The 16,498-nt window shown below is 35.2% G+C and overlaps 2 protein-coding genes across 3 annotated transcripts; both read right to left on the reverse strand.

The window, feature by feature from the left end:
* Positions 1–1,191: 1,191 nt before the first annotated feature.
* LOC113317960 lies at positions 1,192–5,761 on the reverse strand. 2 transcript variants are annotated; one of them, XM_026566075.1, is made up of 5 exons: positions 5,642–5,761; positions 4,844–4,895; positions 4,188–4,733; positions 2,664–2,698; positions 1,192–2,586 (listed from the first exon to the last, which is right to left on the reverse strand). In XM_026566075.1, exons 3-5 carry the CDS (start codon positions 4,192–4,194, stop codon positions 1,597–1,599), a joined length of 1,032 nt encoding a protein of 343 aa, XP_026421860.1. In that variant the 5' UTR covers positions 4,195–4,733; positions 4,844–4,895; positions 5,642–5,761; the 3' UTR covers positions 1,192–1,596. The 2 variants fall into 2 exon arrangements, with proteins under 2 accessions (XP_026421860.1, XP_026421859.1); XM_026566074.1 differs by having other exon boundaries at positions 2,664–2,704.
* A 2,584-nt stretch (positions 5,762–8,345) lies between these two features.
* LOC113318494 lies at positions 8,346–10,633 on the reverse strand. Its single transcript, XM_026566662.1, has 3 exons — positions 10,069–10,633; positions 9,247–9,980; positions 8,346–9,164 (listed from the first exon to the last, which is right to left on the reverse strand). Exons 1-3 carry the CDS (start codon positions 10,631–10,633, stop codon positions 8,346–8,348), a joined length of 2,118 nt encoding a protein of 705 aa, XP_026422447.1.
* Between the last annotated feature and the right edge of the window lie 5,865 nt (positions 10,634–16,498).

Genomic DNA, 16,498 nt, shown 5'->3' on the forward strand with positions numbered 1-16,498 from the left:
TAATATTTATAAATATGTTAAACTGATGATTAAATCAACTTAACCTTGATTCTTAATTTAAGCTCTCAGAACCCAAGAGCCTTGAGAACAACCATTGAAGCTCTGGAAACGGCAGCCACACCGATGATAATCTGAAAACCAGTCTCTGCGTGTTGGAGTGTTTCAAGATAGGCTTTCTGAGATGCAATCAAATGGATCTTTTTTCTTCTCCGTTTTAACTTTAAGGGTTTCAACTTCAGATGATGATGACAACTTCCCGCACCCAAAATCACCAATTCTGATGTAGTGAACCAGATCAAAACTCCCCTTCTTCTTTGATGAATAATCGCCCATCTCTGTTGGAAATTGGAATGAGAGGTGATTCTCCTTGCGTTTTCCCTCGCGAGCGAAGGCTTAAAATACAACAGGATTCTTTTTTCTTTGCAATAAATGAGTGTAAACGAAGTGTAAAATACTAGTTCGCCGAATTTGCAGGATCAAACTCTCTAGCGAACTTAAAGAGCCAAGCACCCTGCGAACGATCGTTGAGAAGGTGAATGAATGGCATTGCTTTAGGTGTACTATGCGAGTATGATTTTGGCAAGAGAAGACTAGGATACCAAGACGAGCAATGCAAGAGAAGAAAACCATCTCATCTCATGTTTCTTGAAAATTCTAAGCAATTTGAAAACAAAAAAAAAAAAACTCATGCTTTTAACATAGATCTTTTTCTATAAATTTAAACCCTAATTCCACCGATTACAAGGAATTACAACCGAAAGAATAAAAAAAAACATCCAAATAGATCAGAGATATTCACCAATAAGTTTAGAAATTATATGAAACCCAACAGCATACAGGAGATATATCATGAGCCTGTCTTCCTCATCTTTTATGGCTTTAGCAAGTGCTTCAAATTCTTCTATTCCACCCTTCTTCACCACCACCACCTCCTTTGACGACGACTGACCACCACCCATCACGACGGCTAGGGAATTGGGCAGAGAAAAAATAGTTTGTTGCTGATGATGGTCCCCTGGCGGTGGACTAGGCTCATAGCACCACTATTCGTAGCCCACTCTGCATCCGACCGAAATCATAAAAGGTTGCCTTTGATCATGATGCATGTCCTAACCTTGATCAGTTTCTCAACAGATTCACCAGTTACCTCTTATGAATGATAACAAGATTAAAAAGATGAGTACCCAAATATTGGAGGTAGAATCCAGTGGCAGTAACAGAGACAAAATTCTCTATGCCAAGATTTTTCTAACTTAAGCTTCAAGGACAACAAAGATAATTCCTCTCTGAAAAACCAGTTTTCTCCATAGCACAACTGTAGGACTAATACAAGAAAAACAACCCTTAAAAACTAGACTGAAAGAGTTCTATATGCTCCAGTGCATTTCCCATGCTACTGGAAGTACACAGTCTTGGTTGCTGCTACTGCACAACTCTATCCCTAAGTATTAATGTCTGTACAACAACACATGTTGGATTTCATAGGTCTTTCTGAAACTGCAGTCAGTGTGATAAGTGCCCGAGTATGTGTTAGATGTCCAAAAAGCAAAAAATCAAGAACGTCATACAAAAACGATCTTCAATCCTCGCATAGGTTCACCGTCTTTTCAGAACTGGATACCCAACCTTCCTCGAGCAACCAACTCCATCATGTTCAGCAGATTTACCATGAAACAAGTGAGATGAAAATGACCCACTTTTCCTGAATTTTTCTTCAACCTCCTTGCTCGAATCACCCTTAAACGTTAGATGTTTCTTCAGTCGGTTCCTGTTTAACAGAAGCATATTATTGCGAGGAGATGCATGCAAAGCACCTTCCACGCAATCTCCTACCTGCCCACAACCCCATGGCCTTGTTGACGACCCAATTTCATCCCTAGAAGATCTAAGCTTTGGCAGTAATCCGTTCCTCAACCTAGAAATTAGAGGTTGTTCCATGCTATTCTCCTCGGATGATCTTGAACAAAGTGGGCATGTGGGGTCCTGCTTTTGCATCTTCGGTGTTGATTGATCCAAACAATCAGCATGATAAACATGGCTACATGAAAGAACTCCAGTCACTGGCATGTCACCATTTCTAACAATCCTGTGAGAACTCCACGGAGATCTCTGTGACAAAAATCTCTCGCACAATCCACATTTAAATTCTCCTCCTCGGTTAGGATATGATGGGCCAACTCTCTCCGTATCCAACTGCTCAGAACTGTCGGTGAAATCCATACTGCTGCTAGCACTACTCCACCTGTGCGCTTCTCTTTGAGGAGTATTAGAGCCGATCTCTGGAAACTCAACCATGGACTGAAGCTGTGTAAGGTTGCGAACAGATTTCAGATCAGAATTGTGGTTACTGCTGCTATCATTGGGTATTGCAAGGTTGAAAGGACTTCTGTTTGTAATTGTTAGATGAGCTTCCCTATCAGGTGCTTGGTCCGAAAACGAGACAGGGTAAATAGGCTTGGACATGAAGGAACAGCGGCTCGAGAAGTTGCGGTTTGAGGAAGCATGTGCCTTGGCCATAGGCTCGGACTCACTACCATCTGAACGGGAGGAAGTGGATCCAGCACCGCATGGAAGCGCTGATGTTCCCTGAAGCAACCAAACAATATCAGACTTAAAACCACACAGTATGATTATGATATCCTTAAAAAAAGGTGAGAAACTACCTCCATAAACGGTGTAAACACTAACGGCCTTGGTGCTGGCTCTAGCAAAGAAATAAATTTTACCCATCAGTAAAATGACAATTAGAAGTGTACTAGTAGCCTTGTTAATATTACTAATGCAGTTCAAATCAAGGATAATAAGGCTGAATGATACACATGCAAACCCAGTAAAACCTATCATTGAGAATACATTTACAGGACATTACAAACTATAATGTGGAAACTGATAAACCCGGAAAGCATTACATTCACATGACTACATGATTTCTAATAGACCATGCTTTCTCACCAACCCTAAGCTAAGAATTACAACCCCATGCCTACTGAACACAAAATGTTACATGGTTGCACACCAGTGTATGTCACAAGGATCATTCAATGGGCCTTAATGAACCAGGAACACAACAAATAATCATCTGCAATACTAGTGTAGGATACTCAGAAACTAAACTCCAAGTTTCATGTTATGCCTAGATCGCATAGAAGGAAAAATATGCGTCACACTTTTCTGTCTGAGATAAGTAATTCAATGAAAACATGGAAAGTGAAAGTAACACATCCTATAGGATTTATATAAAAATCACTGAGGTTGAGAACATAAAGTGCTAACCTACCACTCTACCAGTAACTTAGATCTCAATCTAGACTCATGGGCATAGTGGTATACACTTGGCAAAGTATGGAAACATGAATTCTGATTGCAGTTTGCTCTGATTGTTGACCTTTCTTAAAGAAAGATCATGTGAATACAGCTACCTTAAAATGAGCTCTAGCAACAGTTGGAGTTACTGTACATCATAATACGGTGTTTGTTTCACTTTTCTGTCCTCAGGTAGTTACGAAAAGCTACCAAGTAGACAAAAAAAAATATGTTCAAAAAAGGACTAACCGGAACTACTTTTCTGTGTTTTTCAAACATAATGCCTGCCCAATCTAACTCTAGATCCATGAAAGTTGCTGCAATAACAGTATGAGAAATCATATTTGAAAATGACCATCCAAAATAGCAAGGTGAACCAATTTTATTTCCCAGCCCAGTATTCCACTGTATGTACAAGTCCGTTGTGTCACAAAATCTCAACCAGTTCTTCCTTTTTCTTTACAAGCTAGTTTCAGTAACCTCAAACGACGCACATCTAGATACTGTGTTTTAAGTGAGCTTGGAAAAGTCATCAAATATGTATGCAGACAAACGATAATATGATTGAGCAACAAAATTAACAGTAGAGCAAACTACTTCACAAGGATGGCATGATCGAAAGTGTCACAACCCAACAAATAGTTGCACCTTGCAATCACGCCAAACATTACCAAAACCATGATAATGCAAAAAATTGACCAGGATGGCATGATCGCAAGTGAAACTGGATTTTGACTTAAACTAATTCATCCAGAAAACAGGAAGGCAGTAATATTAACGTCAGCATATAGACGAGCGAAATATTTAAACAGAGTGCATAGAAAGTTAATAAAAGCAAAACATGGATGAAAACGAATTTCGAAGTAATTGGTTTCCTTTAGTACCTCTCATTACGCTAGATCCTGAATCATCTATACTGTATCCTTTGGCTGGTGGAATCCATTGTTGAATAGGATAGCTGTCAGATGGGCTGCTTAAAGATGAGCCAGTGCCATCAGATGCCGAGTGATTTTGCAAATGGTCATCTCTCACTGGTAGTCTTCTTTCCTTACTACTAGATGAGAGAGAAGAACCAAAAAGTTGAAGAGCGACATGTGACCCATCTGGTAGTGCTTCATTTTGAAAGCTTTGATCCCACCTTCTTGATAAAGGGGGGGAGAAGCTTGTGTTAGTTCTCCAGTACGGTTCATTTGGATCCGTTGACCATTCTCTGCTGGCTGTGTTGGAGCCATGTGGCCTTGCAGCCACACAACAGAGAGACCCCGTCTTAGTTATGTTGCGTTGAACTTGCCAATAGATGCACAACTTGCTTTAAACCCTTCCTTGAATCAAACTAGGGCAACAGCTCCTATTATTATCTTACCAAACACAATCCAGTTTGGAGCATTACATACCACGCTTTAATGTTTCATAATGATGAACACGATAATCTACAGAAGAACAGGCAACATCAGTTGAATTAACAACAACACACATAGACTTTCCCTCTCAACGTCGATTAAAATACACAAATTTCCCAGGAAATAAACATAACACTAACCATAGAATGCTCTATATCCCTTTAGCTAGCCCACATTCAGAAATTTCGCTACCTAGCATCAAAAATGACCACATCAACGATAAACAAATAAACAATAGGGCATACCCAATTACCTAACGAAGGAATACAAAAAATCTTAAGCAAGTGCATGAAATGTTAAAACATGAGCTTTTCTCATATGACATTTCTTCACTGGCAACATAATCATTTCAACATAAGACCATGTACCCCAGTATATTTCCTGAAATCCAATTCGTAAAAGTACACAATCTTGGAAATTAGCAATGTTTTAGGTAAAAAAAAAAGAGGCTTCACCTTGAAAGAAACAGTGAACTGGAAACCCCATAAGTGAAATTAGAAGTCAGGAGGTTTTAAAAACACCAAATTCATGGCTTTCACCTCAATAACCACAATTTTGTTTAGGAAAACTTCAAACTTCTGTTAAAACAATCTTCTTCTTTTTATTTTTCTTCTATCACCCAAAGACTTGGCAAAAAAAACCCAATGATAAACTCTGCCAAAAATCAGTAAATAAATCCAAAAATTGAAAAACCTATGACAAAATCAACAGTGGTTTACACAGGAAAAAAAATCATATGTATTCAGTTTTCTTGCAGCAGACAAGTAACAATTAAGGCCATGAAACTTCTGAAAAACAAAAACTAGAAGCAGTAGAAATGACTGAAATTTATTTTAAAAAGTAAGCTTACAATCTGACAAACTAAGCACAGAATCATTCTGCAACCAAGAAGACTATATAAATTGTTTAATAAACAGAGAAAAAAAGAGATGACAAACCTTCCTGGAGAGCTTGCTATTGAGAGAAGAACATGAAACCAAGAAAAGGAACCCTAATTTTTAGGGGACAATTAAAGAGAAGAGAGGGGGAAGTGACTAATTAAAAAAGAAAAATAAGTGTGTTTGGTATAATCTTTTCAACTAATCAGTTTGCTTTATCAAAGAGGAAAAGAATATTCTCACTGGATAGCCCTCATCTTTCTCTAAATGTCATTTATATCCTGATTATTTGTGCCACGATATTTAAAAATGAATAAGTAGATGAGGCCAAGGTTTGAAAAACGGCCGTTTTTTCCGAAAAAAACGTCCGTTATAACGCTCACGCCCATATACCGTGCCCGTGAGGCTCACCAACACGCTTACCTAAATAACACCGATAAATAGAAAAAAATGGTGTTATTTAGACCTGTTATAACTGTTTTCACACATGTGATTACTGTTTTTCTAAAATTAATATTTCAGTTTTTTTCTTCTAAATAACATTTTAACACACGTTTTTTACACCGTATTTTCCGTTTTCATACCGGTTAAACCCGTTTTTAAGGAAAAAAAATTTGAGTTGGAGAAATTCTTATACAATTTTTAATTTCAAACGTACAACTAAAATTTCATAAATAATCATTAAACACTTCAAATTTTATAAACTTACAATAAGTAACCTAGTGACAGTAGTGATTGAAATTTTAAACTTAGACAAACCAACTTGTACCGGCATTTTTTTTCGACTTATTCAAGTATTTTCTGTTTTCTCGACGATTCTCAGTTGATTCCTCCTCCTCTTCCTCCGCCTCATATTGGTTCGCGTAATGCATTTGGCTGTCGTAGTTAACAGTATCGTCATCTTCATAACCATAGTCTTCTTCATCATTATCATTACGATTATCTACTTCATTATTGATATTAATATTGGAATTATACTCTTCATTAATTCCTCGGGTATCTTCTTCTGGACGATCTTCAGTGTAATGAGAATTGTATATGGGATTTTCATTTTCATGACCTTGTTTATTGTCTCCAAATGTTAGGTTACCAAAGTCATAAACAAAGTTACTCACTGGCAACCTTTGATATGAGATTTCAACTTCTGGATCATGTCATTCGTATGGTGGAGGGAGAGGCTCTGGATTATTAGTTGTTTCCTCTTCCAATTCATTTAACCAATGTTCTTCCTGAGGTAAAACTGGTGTTTCATCATCCCATGCTATCCAATCAAGCATATTTTCATCTTTCAGTAGGCTATGAACATCGTGGACATCGATGTTATGTCGCTTTGCTTTACCTTGAACTCTTTGTTGTTCCAATCTTAAATTGTACTGAACATATACCAAATCGTTTATTCTTGACGAAACTAAACGGTTGCGTAGTTTGGTGTGAATTCTTTCAAACACACTCCAATTCCTCTCGGATCCATACGATGTGTTTGTCTGGATATGTCTTTGATCATGAAACCAACTACTCTTTTTACTTTTTTTGTTTTTGTTTTATTTCTTTAACTTTTGAGTCTGAACTCTAAAGTACAGACCACATGTAGCATATAATGTACAATCCAAATGCAAAAGAAAAAGATAAATCGAATCCCTGACTTCCCTCTCTCACTCTCTTTTTCTCTAGATAGCCTCTGACTCTCTTCCTGTTGCATTCCTTGTTGGTTAGTCTTGTAGCAAGTAGCTAAGAGCCTAGGAGTATTATTTGACAACAAAGTTTTGACTGCTTTTGAATCCGAATATGCATTATTGAAATATTGGGGAATGCATTGAACTATTCGAGTGACAACTTGAACATATCAAGTGGATAGTGATAGTATGCGTGTATAAATATTGTCGGTAGACGATAACTACAATGCATTGTTATAAGTCATAGACTTAGGGATTTGAATTTTACTAGATATCCATAAATTTGTATGTTAAAAACCCATAAACAAATAAATAAAAAATCAAATAAATAAATTAAACCAAAAAAAATGAAAAAACGTAGTAACAACGTTATCTAGACCCGTTGTAACCGTTTTCACAGCTGTAATTACCGTTACATAGGAAATTCAGATCAAAAATTATTTATTTTTCTTATTTAACCGTTATCACACCCGTTATTTTAAAAAAACGTCAAAAAAACGCGTTTTATTCCTATATAACGCGTTTTTGACCCAAAACGTGCTCACACCCGTCAAAACACGTTATAACGGTCACGCCTAGTACCTGTGACCTGGGCCGTGACCCGTTTTTCGAACCTTGGATGAGGACAAGGTTTTAAAAACGTCCGTTAAAACAGTCACATCCATATATCGTGGCTGTGAGGGTCCTCGAATCCCGTGCTTTTATTAGGCCGATAAATAGGAAAAAACGGCAGTTTTATAGTACCATTTTTCTGTTTTCATACACGTTATAAACGTTTTTCTAAAATTAGTTTGAATGTTTATTTATTTTAAATAACATTTTAACGTGCATTCTTTAGAACTGTTTTTCCGTTATCACGCACGTTATAACCGTGTAAACAACTTTCTTACCATTTCTTTTGATTTTTTTTTTCTCTGGATTGAAAGCTGAAAATTTAGAATTAAATTTTTTTAAATGATACAAGGAAACTAACTACAGGATTAAAAACTTCAAATTTAAAAAACATAGGATTATTAAACTAATATTCATCATTTAAACAGCTACGCGAACCAACTACGAGGACCACCTTTTTTCAAGTATTCTTTATTTTCTCAACGGTTCATTTCCACATAATAGTCATCGTTGTCGGGGTACTTGCTATCTTCGTTTGCATAAGTATCATCATCATAATAACCATCATTATCGTTATCATAACCTCCTTCAGTATCATCATTATTGTTACCTACTTCATTATTATTATCAATATTAGAATTATATCCTTCGTTCATATGTTGAACACCATGGTCAGAGCGATCGGAAGCGTAACGAGAATCATATGTTGGATTCACATTCTCATAACATTGTGCATTGTCTCCAAATGAAATATTACCAAAGTCATAAACAAAGTCACTCACCGGTAACCTTTCGTATGCGATTTGAACTTCAGGATCATGCCAGTTGTATGGTAGAGAGACATGCTCTGGATTATTAACGGCCTCCTCTTCCATCATATTTAACCATTGTTCTTCTTGATGTAAAACCGGTGTTTCATCTTCCCCCGCTATCCAGTCAAGCATATTGTCATCCCTCAGTAGACTATGAACGTCGTGAACATCAATGTTATGTCTCCTTGCTTTACCTTTAATTCTTTGTTGCTCCAACTTCAAATTGTATTGGACATACACCAGATCATTTAATCTCGATGAAAGTAAACGATTGCGTAATTTGGTGTGGATTCTTTCAAACACACTCCAATTCCTCTCTGATCCAGACGATGTATTTGTTTGACTTAATATCTTTACTGCAATCTTTTGGAGGGATGGATACTCAGCACCATAAGATAACCACCAACTTACAGGATCACCATGTTGAGCTGCAATACGTGTTGATGGTGATGCAAATTGACCTTCCATCATTCGCATTCCTCCTACCTACAAAGAAAAGTACAATTGTTACTAGAAATTCAAATTACTTAAGTATACATATTTGGAGATAGTATTAGCAATTTTGTACCTCTAGCATGCATTGTGCTTGTTCTTGCGGGCCACTAACCATTTTTGATATAACTCCAGTACGACAAATTTGCGGCTCAGAAATTTCATTATTGATGAGATTAGTTGATGGGTTAAAGATGTAATAAGGATTGAGAAAATACAATGCAGCATGAAGAGGAGAACTCAACTGACTTTTCCATCGTTTCTTTATTAAATCCATGATAGAAGCATTTCGATTTGATCCCAAACCCATTTGTATAGTTTCCTCACATGTAGCAAGTGCATGGAACAAATAGCCCATGGTGGGTTTGTCTGAGTCCAAGAAACGAATCATTTTCAATAAAGGACCAACCATTATGCATGCATTTTGACACGTCGTCCAGAACATCTCATTTGAAATAATATTCTTCACTTGTCTAGCTTGTTTAGTTTTTGCCTCATCCGATTTCAGAAATTCCTTGTCCAGAAATAGGCTCTCGATAGCATTACTTTGATCAATGATGCTTTTGATTGCAATAAAATTTGTTGAAAACCTTGTTAAGCCAGGGCGCAATAGATTGCGTCCTGCTGAATGTTGTCGAAATCTAGCAAGAACCCAACCATGATTGTAAATAAATTTTCTAATTTGTCTTGCTTCTCCGATCCGATCTTTAACAAAGGGGAATTTTTCCATATCTTGCAATATCAAGTCCAATATGTGAGCGGCACAAGGAACCCAGAAAAATGTGCCATATTCCGATGCCAATCTCTTACCTATTCAAACAAAAATAGAAAGAAGTTAATGATCAATATATTCCCAATATATATATGTATAAAATAAAATGAAGTTATTCTTAGTTACCTGCAGCTTTGAATTGAGATCCTTGATCTGTTACTAATTGAACAATATTTCTCGGACCGACATCATCTATAACGGGCTTGAACAAAGTAATTAAATATTTTGTTGTCAACCGATTATGTTCTATATCGACACTTTTCAAAAACGTAATTCCACTACCACTGTAAACTAGAAAGTTTACAATCGTACGGTTGTTTTTGCTTTTCCAACCATCATACATGAGTGTACAACCGTATTCTCTCCAGTAATGTCGTTGGACAGACACCACATCCTTTTGAATCCTTTGTTTTTCTGAAATTAATATGGGATTCGACAACTTATAAGCTGATGGAACTCTATACGATTGGCCGAAATTTGCAACTGCACTGAATGCCTCGTGGTACTGAGATGAGTTAGCCACATTGAAGGGAATATCATTGGCATAAAAAAAACGTCCAACAGAAGAATCGACTTTTTCCCGACATGTTTTGCTTTTGCCAAATTTTGCCATCGAAGGTTGAGAATCCCTAGAAGGGTTATATTGTCCTCCCATATCCACAGACATCCTAGGTGGTTGTGATGGCCGCATAGTAGACCTAGGTATTTCTACAGAGGCCCGAGGACCGTGATATGTACCCTCTCCGGCATGAATATTCTTATTTTTTCGTCCAAAAAGGTTTTTTAAGAACCCAGTCTTTTTCTTTTGTGTGACTGGTACTTGTTATTCTTCTGCATGAAAATCTGGTTCTTCTTCATCTATACCACACACATTTTTCCATGGCTCATTATGATACACTTTTTCTGAATCTTCGTTATCAGATTCTGCTCTTCTTTGCCTTTTTGCTTTTCTCTTTTCTTCCAGTGCAACTTTAGCAAGACTTTTCACTTCAGGCGGCACATGCATGCACGAGGAAACTGTACCTCTTTGTTGTGCTAAATGCAATTTTATGCGTGAAATACCAGAGGATATTTCCTTTTCACAAAAATTACACTTCAATGTTTTACCATCAGGCATTACAGTGCAATATGCATGAAAAACATCTTGTTTGGCAGTTTGCGTGGATGTCGATCTTTCCATCGTATCTGTAACGAGAAAATGTTACTTGGAAATCAGTGACATATATTAAATTTCGCTAGTACTATTCTTGGCCTATATTTTATTTTGTTCACAAATAGAAAATTGTAGATGTCTATTTTGTAGCTAGGTAATCATTATATTCTTAAGACAATAGGAAATTTGGTTGCCTATGTGTAGGAACATAGGCTAGCTAGACCTTTTGACCATGAAGACAATTAGCTTTTTCTTTTTCTTATTATACTTTTAACTTTTGACCCCTTTTGAGGATGAATACGAATTACTTATTGAGCATGAAGACAATTCATTAAACTATTAATTTTTTCTTATTCACTAGTATTATTTTTGGCCTCTATTTAATTTGTGTCCACAAATAGAAAAAACTAGATGTCTATCTTGTAGCTAGGAAATCAATATATTCTTGAAAAAATAAGAAATTTGGTTGCATGCATAAAGGAACATAGACTAGCTAGATCTTTTAATCATGAAGACAAACTTATTTATTTTTTATTATTATTCTTTTAATTTTTGACTCTTTTTAGTACAAATTAGTTATTGAGCAGACTTCCTTAAAATGGTTACACTCGTATAAAGTAAATAAAATTTAACCAAATTTACCTATATTAGTTATTGTTTAATATTTTTTAACTAACATTGAAATTAAAATCCGTCTAATTGGATTTCACAACTTTTAACATGCATGTATGAAGTTATATTTAACTAGCATCAACACTAACACCATGATAATTATTTCATCATGCTAGTTAATTAATTTTGTCATTATGAAAGTTAAAGCATTAACTTAAAGTTCATGCATATTTTTGCTTCATTAATCATGTTCTTTATACTTGACAGTGGTTGGACTTAATTAATTAACTTCATTATTGATTTATGCGATTCACGGTTGGATGATCAAAAATTAAAAATTGATATAATGTTATAGGTGTAATAAAAAAAAGATTTTTTTTTTTGTATATAATTAAGCAGGACGCAAATATTAAACCAAAAATTAAAAATATAAATCAAAGTTGAATATCAATTCAATTTTTTTCTTTTTTGCATAGATTTTATTGACTAGATTTAATTATGTCTTGATTTTTTCTTCCTCTAATCTTGATTTCAGCTTTTGTTATTTCCTTGAAACTCTATTATAAAGTTATGACAACATCCTAAATTACAATATATATATATATATATATATATACAACATGAAGAAAATGATGAAAACATTACCCAAAAAAAAAGGCAACTACTAACTTAAATGTTGATATAAGAGAGTACTTGTATAGTTAAAATTTATACTTCAAAGACAACATTAGATGTCCGCATCATCATCCGGTATGATGAAGAAAAAAAAATCAAATTTGCTGTAGATAAACTACATAGAAACAAACAATAAATTTAGTGGTAAATACTTATTTTAATAATATATTAAAATTACCTCTTAAACTGGTAGTTGGAAGTTGAAACTTGGAAACTTCAAAACACAAAGGGAGGAAGAATTTCTCTGCGGAAGAAGCAGAGTTATAACAAATTTGTGTATTACAACAATATGCCTTCTTGTGTTTTTAACGGGTGAAGATAAAGAAGAGAATTTGGAAAAAATAGTGTGATCATGATTTTGTTTTCTAAAAGAAGGGAAATGAAAGAAAAAAATGACAAGAGTACGTGACATATTATTGGTTGTGTCCCCCAACCGTGAGGTACTAACTTGAATCTTCAATTCATTAACCAACGTTCTCTGCTTTAGTAACTAAGGTTTAGTCCTGCTTTAGCTTCTTTGTGAAAACTTAAAATGAAACAAAAAAGGGACAAGTAGACAAGTATAGAGACAAGTAGACATGGTCACCTAGCTAATTCATTTGATGGAAATTCTCCATTCTAATAAAGGGACAAGTAGACCTAGTCACCTAGCTAATTATTGCCGACAAAATTTTAGTGGCTATAATTTACCGACACGAATTTTATCAAACTTTCATAAATTGTAGAGTGAAAAGCATTCTAAAACACCTATTTAATATAAACATGACTATAGAATTATACACATTTCTTATACTAACAATAATCAAATAAAATGGTAGTATTAGAATTTTTTAATGTTATAGGTCATCTATTAGTTGGACAACATTTAAAAATTAATAGGTCATCTATTTAGGGATGTAGGGAGTATTAAAAAATAAAAATACCTAGTAACAACGTTTTTTAGAGCCGTTAAAACGTTTTCACGTACGTTATAACCGTTACATAGGAATTTCATATCATAATTTTTTTTTTATTTTCTATCTAACCGTTATAACACCCGTTATTTTCAAAAAACGTCCAAAAAACGCTTTTTTTTTCTATATAATGCGTTTTTTGCCCAAAACGTGCTCACATCTATGAAAACTCATTATAACGGTCATGCCTAGTGTCCGTGACCTGAACCGTAATCCGTTTTTCAAACCTTGGATGAGGCTGGTAAAACAAGTATCTAACCATTTTTGGATGAACATCTACTCTATTAAACGTAATCAATCAGTGAAACCACGGAATAAAAAAAGAAAATATTTACTTACAAGACTAATCGAGACGGAGGAATAGCAAACCTCTAGGTTAAATTTTTACTTAGTAGGGGTTTTAGTCCAAAATTAGAGTTTGGAGGGAAAGGCTTGAGATAAAAGGGTAAATTCTCATTAGTATTCGTGTGGGGGTAGGCTCAAAACCCCCTTTTCATGATGATGAGTTTAGAATTTGTAGGGTCATATTTATATAGTCTGGTAACATTCTGCTGTTCTTTCTTTCTTTTTTCGTGGCTTGTTTGGATAGCATATCAGAAGCACTTTTTCAATTTTTAAATGTCGAAAAAACGGAAATCAGTTTGGGTGTCGAATCTCAAAACGACTTCTACAAATCGAAAAGGTAATATTGTGAAACATATTTGTATCCAAATACGTCGACTTTTAGAAATCAAAAAACAATAAATTACGTTTGGGTGTAAAGTCGATTTTTTGTGAAGGAAAACACCTTTGTTTTATGCTTCTGGTATCCAAGCGCATTACAAACGTTAAGTGCTTACAAGGTTTTAACTTTTATACTCTTGGATACATAGTTACATAGTGAGGCATATTTATTTACCGCTCCTTTTCAACTATGATGCATAGTTACAAGATTATAAAGAATTTCAAGAAATAAGGTTCCTGCTCCATAATCGGTGTAGAGTCGTTACACCATTTACACATCTTCGGTTGGTCAAGGGGACAGCATATATTCAAGTTCTTTCGTTTCGGACGGCTATACAAATTTTCTTCACAAAAGCAACAAAAGATAAAAGGAAATGGTGCAAAATGGGTCTTGAAATCTTCAATTTTCAAGGAATCTGAATGAGGAAGAAGTATTAGAGTTGTTTGCACTGTTGGGTCATCCACCTCTTTTGAATCTTAATGGGGACTCATCAACATCGAATTGCTCTCAGAATTTCACTAAAAAAGTCGTGTTACACGTGGGTGGTGGAGCATGAGAATAAAATATACAAATCACGGTTCCAGTCAAGTGTATATCGATCAAGTATGTGCCTCCAAAGGTGCAATTTCACTTGGGACGCTGTTCAAAGTGCAATATCACCAATCGAAAATCTATATACAAGAGGAATTTTGATTACTAACATCACATATTGCCTATGCAACTCAGAAATTGAGACTATCAGTCACTTGTTCTTGCATTGTAGCCATACAACAAAAATCTGGAGTGTCTTCATAGGAGTGTATAATATGAATTGGGTAGAGAGACAATTTTTGGAGATACAAATGCAAGCTTGGAAATATAAAAGAGAAAGGAATATAGAAAAAAATGGCCCTTCACGTTATTTGCAATTTGCTGGTTAGTTTGGTGGGAGAGAAATAGAAGAATTATGGTAACAAGCTTCCCAAGTGCGAGCCAATGTTCATCAATAAAGTCAAGAGCGTTATCTTTCATTGGGTCTGCCAGGAAAGTGGTTTAGTACAACACCATTTAGAGATTTCATAAACACATTGGAAAGTAATTATCGATTGTAATTAGAATCTTGGACTAGCATATGGCTTTTCCTTATGCCATATGATTTAGTCATCTATATACTGCAACTTTAACCTTTCTTCGAAGAAAAATATGCTTATAACATTTTTGGCGAAGGTATCGACCACATAATTTTGTCACGATAAACACGAGTACGCATCCAACTCTTAAATTCTAAGAGAAGGGATTCAATTAGCATACTGTCATAACTTATAAGTAGACACGTGTCATGAGTTTTGATCTATCTCAACCATTATATTATTTATTATTGAACTCCCGAATAACATATGAAAGAGTTTTATATAAGGATTTCTTGATGCATTTTCTCTTCTTATTGGACGCATTTGAGTGTATATTATAAGTCCAAAGATATTTAGTCAAAAAAAAAATATAATCATCACCACCATTCCACTAAATTGGTAACCCTCATGAAATTTGGTAATCCTTATAGCAGTGTAGGTGGTGAATTTTGCATAAATGGTAACATGGTCATTTGCACATGTATGCCGCTCGGTCCTAGTCCACACGATCAGAACCTAGTTGTTAGAGCATTGCTCGGCTGAACCCATTAGAGTTGGTATGTCAAGTTAGTTTTCAATTTTAGTTGTCAAAATGCATTCTTGATTTAGTTTACTGAAGATAGTTTAGGACTAGATTAGGTCTAAGAAGAGCTATTCTTAAAGGATGAAGACTGAAGATTACAAGAAATGGTAATTGATTTCATTTGAATTCTTGTTCAATTCTACCTTTCTAATCTATCGAAACAAATGCTCACTCTATGGAACAATTCCTATGACGGTAAATGTACACTTATGTATATATACTTGAGGTTATTTGAGCCACGAGGAGAATTCCTAAAGAGAAAGCCTTGGGTTCTGCTAGAAGATATACGAGGAGGATTCCTAAAGAGAATCGGCGTTGTGCTAGGAGTTTTTATTGAGTGATTGAATACAGCTGAAGCGGGTATTACATCTAGTCCGAATAGGTAGTAGGAATTTGGTGTAACAGCTTATAATCAGTGTGTGTTTATTCTGGACTAGGTCCCGGGGTTTTTCTGCTTTTGCGGTTTCCCCGTTAACAAAATCTCTGGTGTCTGTTTTATTTATTTTTCGCATTATATTTGTTTATATAATTGAAATATTATAAGTTGTACGTGAGTTCAATCAATTGTAGATTCGACCTTTGGGTTGTTGATTAAATTGATTGACACTTGGATATTGGTTTTTGATACCGTCCAAGTTATTTCTTATATTCAATCTCACGAATTCCTATTTGTTTGATTGCGGATTGAATTGAGAAATTGAGATATAACTCTTTGATATACTTTTCTTAAGATTGAGACTGACTATC

This window comes from Papaver somniferum, chromosome 10 (genome assembly GCF_003573695.1).
Source record: "Papaver somniferum cultivar HN1 chromosome 10, ASM357369v1, whole genome shotgun sequence".
NCBI classification, from domain to species: domain Eukaryota; kingdom Viridiplantae; phylum Streptophyta; class Magnoliopsida; order Ranunculales; family Papaveraceae; genus Papaver; species Papaver somniferum.